This window comes from Rhagoletis zephyria, unplaced genomic scaffold, assembly GCF_001687245.7.
Source record: "Rhagoletis zephyria isolate East Lansing unplaced genomic scaffold, Rhagoletis_zephyria_1.1 Rzeph_scaffold_23631, whole genome shotgun sequence".
NCBI classification, from domain to species: domain Eukaryota; kingdom Metazoa; phylum Arthropoda; class Insecta; order Diptera; family Tephritidae; genus Rhagoletis; species Rhagoletis zephyria.
In genome coordinates, this window is record NW_016180689.1 from 1 (window position 1) to 6,630 (window position 6,630).

Below are 6,630 nucleotides of genomic sequence, written 5' to 3' on the forward strand. Positions count from 1 at the left end.
GGATGCCAAAACTTTTTCATGCAAATCTCCTGCAGCTTGCCGATGGGGTTCATGTCATCAGTGGGGTCACTTTGCGCCAGCTCGTTCTGTCGATCATCACTCTTCACTCGGTTCTCGCCACCCGGGCCGGAAATAGCTTCGTAAGTCTGTCCTTTGATGGCATTGGCTGATGAGTATGCCTTGATCAACTTATTGGCTTCAGCAATGTCCTCTTCATCACACTGTTTAAGGCATCTCTGAATCGCCTCCTTTTCTCGTTCTTCGAGCAGCACAGCATCGCCATTTAAGATTGCCTTCAGCATCATCTTTGCAGCGACATGTTTTGCCTTTTTCTTGCTCTGCCCGGAGCCTTCAACGTTCATGCCCGCCAGCTCAACATTGTAGGTAAAGACGGGCGCATGGACGCGGCCCTCACGGGCAATCAGGTTGTAAGCGGGGGAGATGTCATTCTGGCTGCAAATCTGGTTGAGCAGCGACACCGGAGTCTCATTCGCCATGATGGCCAGCGATTGACCAGAGGTGGGAGAGGTAAGGAAGGTTTGGATTGTCGCACAGCAAATATCTCAAAAAGGTGCGAGTATCTGGCACCGGCGGCGGCTTCAGCAAACGTAAATAGAAAAGCCACGCTGTGGGGTTGTGCAGTGGCGCCCACTACTGTAAACTGCTTTTTTGCCAGTGACTTGGGGGATTATGATAAGGAAGCTACAATCAGTCAGCTTTTGGGTTGTTTTTGCGCAGGCAGCGCTAAGAAAGATCCCAGTTTCCGCAATGCAAATGCTGCCAAAAACGTGCACTGTTTTCTTTGGGTATTCCGATGTTCGGTGCTGCCCAGTTCACAACAAACGTTTTACCGTGGCGAAAGGTGAAACTGATGTCCCCCAGTCACGGGCAAACTGTCTGTTAACCACAATGAGCACACTCATCTACTGCGTTATGCAGCGCCGAAACGTGAGCTGACAACAGACCGGGGCAGCATTTGTCAGCACTTTGCAGCAGTGCAAGCACACTGACAACCAAAACAGATTGATCAGCTCTCTGGATCGATTGGATTTGTCTTCCATGGTATGGTAAATGCGCTCGCTCTTCTTTCTGAAAGTCCACCGGAAGTCGCCAACACCCTGTTAAATTGCTTTACTGCCACCACTGTCGAAGGACGACAGCTGTCAGCGCCGTTACATCATACTGTTGCAGCGGCGGTGGTAGTGTGACACGCCAATCACACTTAACAGAGATCGCCGGCTTCCAGGTATCCTGGGCTGTAGATTTCACTTGTTTTGCTTATCTCATTTTCTCTCTCTTTACCTGAAATAACTTTACAACTGTTTGCCATTCTTTTTTCCCAGACCCACCTACTTCTCAACAATAATTTGGGTAGCTTTAGTCGACGCCTGCTCTATCTCTCTATAAAGCCACAGCAATTATCTTCAGTAAGCCGTTATCAGAGGCAGCCTCAACGTCTCAACTTATCCACGCAAACACTGTCATCCTTGTCAACGACTTCCAAAGTCAATTCTAACAAACAACCAACCGCCAAGATGAACAATTCCGAGTACATCTATACCAATGACACGCCGGGTAAACTAGCGCTCATTGAAGGTGTTCTTATTTCCGTTTCATTAATTGTCAATTCTTTTTCAGTTGTCCAGCTTGATGCTAGCACCGCGTTCAAAAACCTCACGCATGAGGAAAAGACCTATGCGCACCATCTTTCAAAGGCCAGTTGGTTTGGCTCGCTGGCCGTCCTGTTCCAAACTTCGCCGGAAAGCCCGCTCATCTTTGTTCTATTTCGTAGCCTGTTCTCTCACCAGTCGGTTGATGAGCTGAAACAGGTGGCACTGAAGGATGCTAAAATGACGGAAGAGGAATGGCGCGCACTCCTTACCTATGTTGCCGCTTTCTACTCAAACATGGGTAAGCTAATGCTCTTTAACATTCTGAAACAATCGCTAACTGTATAAAATAGGTAACTACCGTGGCTTTGGTGACTCAAAGTTTGTGCCTAATTTGCCGGAAGCAAAACTAGAAGCTCTCGTTAAAGCTTCCACTGCTTTCAAGGCGGATACGGCTTTCATTGAAAACGTCTGGAGCAACGTGAAAAGTCGGCTATTTTCGCTGGAGTCGAGCCAGCTGTCGCTGGGCTTTGCTCCTGATGGAACCACCACGTACTGGTCAAAGAATATGACCAAACAAGACTCGGAAATTGTAAAGAAGTTTTTTGAAGCGAATGTATGTTTTGAACTACTAAAGTTTTTGTGCCATCTTTTATAGTGTCAACTGTTTGTTTTCAGCATCTCGACGCCTACAACACGCGCGCATTCAAAGACGCCAACACTGGGGAGTACGTCATTCGTTTTGCATCGTCCCTGGGCAACAATGACATGGAGGAGCGTGCTTACTTGGGCAAGATCATGCACCTAACTGAGGGCCAGCACAAGTTTCGCCTTGAACGAGGCGATTACTCGCCCATTATGAAACTGCTCAACAAGCACCTCGAGTTGGCCAAAAAGTCTGCTCGAAATGAGACCGAATCAAAGATGATTGCCGAGTACTTGAAGCACTTTAATTCCGGTGATTTGAGCGAGCACAAAGAGGGATCGCGATTCTGGATTAAGGACAAGGGACCAATTGTTGAGACGTACATTGGCTTCATCGAGAACTACCGCGATCCAGCCGGACAGCGTGCCGAGTTTGAAGGATTTGTTGCTGTGGTGAACAAGGTAAGCTGCTAGAACATAAAATTGTGCTCTTGAAGATTAACTTTTGTCACATTTTAGGAAATGAGCAAAAAGTTTGAAACACTTGTGAATGGTGCTTCCTTGTTGCTGCCTAAACTGCCTTGGTCGAAAGAATTTGAAAAGGACCGCTTTCTTCAGCCTGACTTTACGTCGCTGGACGTGCTGACATTCACCGGGTCGGGAATTCCTGCTGGTATCAACATTCCCAACTACGATGAGATTCGCCAGAATGAAGGCTTCAAGAACGTGTCCCTGGGCAATGTGATCACCGCCAGTTTGAAGGAATCAAAGCCAAACTTTTTGAGCTCTGAAGATGCAAAATATATGGAGAAGTACTCTGTGGCAAGCTTTGAAGTGCAAGTTGGTCTGCATGAGCTGCTTGGCCATGGAAGCGGCAAGCTGTTGAAGGCAGGAACCGATGGCAAGTTGAANCGAAGGCTTCAAGAACGTGTCTCTGGGCAATGTAATCACCGCCAGTTTGAAGGAATCAAAGCCTAACTTTTTGAGCTCTGAAGATGCAAAGTATATGGAGAAGTACTCTGTGGCAAGCTTTGAAGTGCAAGTTGGTCTGCATGAGCTGCTTGGCCATGGAAGCGGCAAGCTGTTGAAGGCAGGAACCGATGGCAAGTTGAACTTTGATCAAGCCAAGACCATTGATCCACTGACTGGAAAGCCGGTGACGAAATGGTGAGTAATGTGGTTTGCTACTTTTGTAATTGTTGCTAATGGTTATTTTATTTTTAGGTACGCTGCTAACGAATCGTACGACAGCAAGTTTGGTCCACTGAGCTCTGCCTACGAGGAGTGCCGAGCCGAATGTGTTGGCCTGTATCTGAGTTTGGACAGCGAAGTCATCAAGATTTTTGGGTTCACAGACCTGACAGAACAGCGANTTGCTAATGGTTATTTTATTTTTAGGTACGCTGCTAACGAATCGTACGACAGCAAGTTTGGTCCACTGAGCTCTGCCTACGAGGAGTGCCGAGCCGAATGTGTTGGCCTGTATCTGAGTTTGGACAGCGAAGTCATCAAGATTTTTGGGTTCACAGACCTGACAGAACAGCGAAATGTGGTCTACGTTAACTGGCTGTCCATGGTACACAAGGGCATTGAGAGCTTGAAGATGTACAACCCCTCGGTGAAGAAATGGCTGCAGGCTCACTCGCAAGCGCGCTATGTTATCACGCGAGTACTGCTGGAGAGCGCCAAGGAGCTGGTGAAGATTGAGCAGATTGAAAAGAACAAAGACGATGGTACATTTTGATTGTGTTGATATGATTTGATTGAGCGTTTTACTCACTTTATATTTGTTTACTCTTCTACTAGGTAAACCCGATCTGCTGATTAGCTTTGCCCGTGACCACGAACTAATCCAGACAAAGGGCAAGAAGGCGATTGGAGACTTCTTGCTGAAGCTTCAGACGTACAAGTCGACCGGTGATTCCGAGGCTGCTATCAAGATGTTTGACCACTATTCAACCGTTGACGATAACTTGGAGTATCCATACTTGAAGTTCCGCGATATTGCTCAGGCTCGAAAGAAGCCACGTCGCCTGTTTGTCGAGTCTGCCACAGCAATGGCAGACAGCACAGTGCAGCTGAAGACCTTTCCGAACACACACGAAGGGCTGATTCAGTCCTTCCAGGAGCACTTCTCTGATGAGACTGGCATCGAAACGATGCTAGTTGACCTGTGGAAGAAGGATTTAGTGTACTTTTCTTAAAAAGAAGAACAAGATATCGAGTATTGGAAAAAAGTGATGAAAGTTAACAATTTACAGTTGAAAAATATTTTTTATTAAAAACTATCACTGTGTCATCCTTGATGCGAAACACTTTCTTCAATTGTGGTGCAGGCGGAATCGTTTTCAGTTTGTCTTTCCATTGTCAGTTGCCGTCTACCTGCATCATCTTGGACTCGATCTCGAAGCGTTGACCAGACTACGAGGCACAGAATGGACAGATCTATGTGGAGAATGACGAGAATGATGACTACATCTGGCGTCATCTTCTTCATTATGTCAGAAGAGGTCATGTTGTTCCAAGCTGAAGTGAGGGGCAGGAGAAGAAAAAAAGGTGGAAGTATAAACAAATGTCTGCAAGACATGAAAACGGTATACAGCAGACAAACATTCTATTTTTGTCTTTGTTTTATTTACTGAGGCAAACAGTGTTCGAAAACAAACACTAAACAAAATTGGAACAAAGTTGACTAGTTAGGATTACTGATTTGACTGCTAGTTGACCGCCCTCGGACAGTGGAATCCGTAGGTGAAGCCTGCCTGGTCGTGGATGCTCGGCTTGTGAAAGAGCTCAGTCACCGGACTAGTGTCCCACGTTTTGGAGCCTTTGTGGAGCTTCCGCTGAAACCACTCTTCAAAGGTAAGAAAGCGAAAGTTGAGTTTTATTGAGATGTGCGCGCCGGTGATGGGAAGTTGATTGGTGATGATGTTTATTAGTTGACTGAGGGGGAGAAAAAGTTGTTGTTAGTTCGGTGGTCCAATTCTCTAAACTTATTGACCTACCAGTGCAGTGGTGGAATGAGATCCCTTGTGTGAAGGGCGTTTCTCGATGACGCCAGATACTTTCGGTCTGAATCTTCGTCACCAAGCTTTTGCTTGGGAGCTTTTTTCGTGAGATCATCACTGTGATTTTCGATTTGTAGACTTTGTGCCACTTTCTGGCTGTAGTTCAGAGGCTCAGCAGAGGTGTACCCAGAGGTAGTCTGGCTCGAGGGTTCAACTGTCGGTTTGAGTGAAGTTTGCATCGACACCTGAAGCCAAAGTCGTGGGTCACGGTTCTCCACAACACTCACCAGACCGGCCCAATCAGTGTTCAGTTGGTAGGTGGTTATGTTCGGTCTCTACAAATCAGTTCAGTGATAACAAACACAGAAAAAATTACTTTTCAGTTTTGGGTACTTACGTGGATCGGTTTGCCCTTCGCCTTGACGTAGTAAGTGACCATGTCTCCAAGTAGAACTGAATTCGCACTGCAGCAGTCAACCAGCAGCTGCTTGGAGCTGTTGATTCGCAGTACGTACTGAGAAGGCTGGGAACTCTGACTCTCATTTTGGTGCCAGTCGTTGAATGCAAAGACGCCCAACATGTACCGCTTTTGTCGTTTCAACTCTGCCTCCAGTGTGACTGCTCCTTGCGAGTTGCAGACGCTTGAGGAGACGAAGGAGCCAATGACCGGCGATGACTGAGAGTTGAGCAGCTCAAAGAGAACCAGAAAGATGGCTTGATTTGGAGTTCTGTTTTGGAAAAGTTGCGTTGTTTCAGTACTTCATTTGGAAAACAGGATAGTCTTACTTTTTGTTTCCTTTCAGTTCTTGGTACAATGTCGCCGTCACCTCGGCTTGAGAGCACTCCGCTTCAATCAATTGACTGTCAATTTGCAGCTCATAAGCGGTCCATCCGTTTGGATTTGACCCGGTAAAGGGTCCCTCGTAGGCGTACTGAAACCAGTTTGGTTGAATTTTGCAAACAATGGCCATTTCGAAGTAGCGACAGAGATCGGTGAAGGAGATCCAGAAGATGCCCTCTTCAGAGCCCTCAGGTACCAGCTCTGAGCGGAGAGAAGGGGTCCACAGTGGAGATCGGTCTGACCATGCTCCGTTCCACACAATGCCACCCCACGGATTACGTAATCTGCTCAAAAAGACACAAAATTAGCACTTCTTTTTACTTTTCTCCCACTTACTTGACTAGTCTGAGTTGCTCAGTGGAAATGACTTCCAGCACCGAATAAGCGTGCTCCTTTAGTAAGCCCATTTTTCTGTATTCCGATTTAGTCACATCCACTTCGTGATGCCGTCCGCAGGAGACTCCCATGAGGAAGCCCGCAGATGAGTAGCTGACAAACTTGATCCACAACTCCTCCAGGTGATGAC

At 46.8% G+C, this 6,630-nt stretch overlaps 3 protein-coding genes across 3 annotated transcripts; 1 reads left to right on the plus strand and 2 right to left on the minus strand.

The window, feature by feature from the left end:
- Positions 1-12: 12 nt before the first annotated feature.
- LOC108381744 (RISC-loading complex subunit tarbp2-like) lies at positions 13-497 on the minus strand (the record flags this gene model as incomplete). Its single annotated transcript, XM_017638149.1, has 1 exon — positions 13-497. A coding segment is annotated over exon 1 (485 nt), but the record flags the coding sequence as incomplete, so codon positions are not given.
- Positions 498-2,435: 1,938 nt separating this feature from the next.
- LOC108381745 (dipeptidyl peptidase 3-like) lies at positions 2,436-4,459 on the plus strand. The gene is made up of 5 exons (XM_017638150.1): positions 2,436-2,717; positions 2,775-2,970; positions 3,173-3,422; positions 3,654-3,988; positions 4,062-4,459. The coding sequence occupies exons 1-5, from the start codon at positions 2,469-2,471 to the stop codon at positions 4,457-4,459; spliced, it is 1,428 nt and encodes a 475-aa protein (XP_017493639.1). The 5' UTR covers positions 2,436-2,468.
- Positions 4,460-5,256: 797 nt separating this feature from the next.
- Positions 5,257-6,571, minus strand: LOC108381746 (calpain-D-like). Its single transcript, XM_017638151.1, has 4 exons — positions 6,441-6,571; positions 6,050-6,388; positions 5,661-5,991; positions 5,257-5,598 (listed from the first exon to the last, which is right to left on the minus strand). Exons 1-4 carry the CDS (start codon positions 6,569-6,571, stop codon positions 5,257-5,259), a joined length of 1,143 nt encoding a protein of 380 aa, XP_017493640.1.
- Positions 6,572-6,630: the final 59 nt, after the last annotated feature.

What these genes read in the sequence shown, in the direction of transcription:
- LOC108381745 (XM_017638150.1), top strand. Translation starts at nt 2,469, where the DNA reads ATGAAACTGCTCAACAAGCACCTCGAGTTGGCCAAAAAGTCTGCTCGA. An exon ending in GGAAAGCCGGTGACGAAATG is followed by an intron (nt 3,423 to 3,653) that starts GTGAGTAATGTG and finishes TTTTATTTTTAG; the next exon opens with GTACGCTGCTAACGAATCGT. An exon ending in TGAAAAGAACAAAGACGATG is followed by an intron (nt 3,989 to 4,061) that starts GTACATTTTGAT and finishes CTCTTCTACTAG; the next exon opens with GTAAACCCGATCTGCTGATT.
- LOC108381746 (XM_017638151.1), bottom strand. Translation starts at nt 6,571, where the DNA reads ATGGGAGTCTCCTGCGGACGGCATCACGAAGTGGATGTGACTAAATCG. An exon ending in GAACTGAAAGGAAACAAAAA is followed by an intron (nt 5,992 to 6,049) that starts GTAAGACTATCC and finishes TTTCCAAAACAG; the next exon opens with AACTCCAAATCAAGCCATCT. An exon ending in CGAAGGGCAAACCGATCCAC is followed by an intron (nt 5,599 to 5,660) that starts GTAAGTACCCAA and finishes ACTGATTTGTAG; the next exon opens with AGACCGAACATAACCACCTA.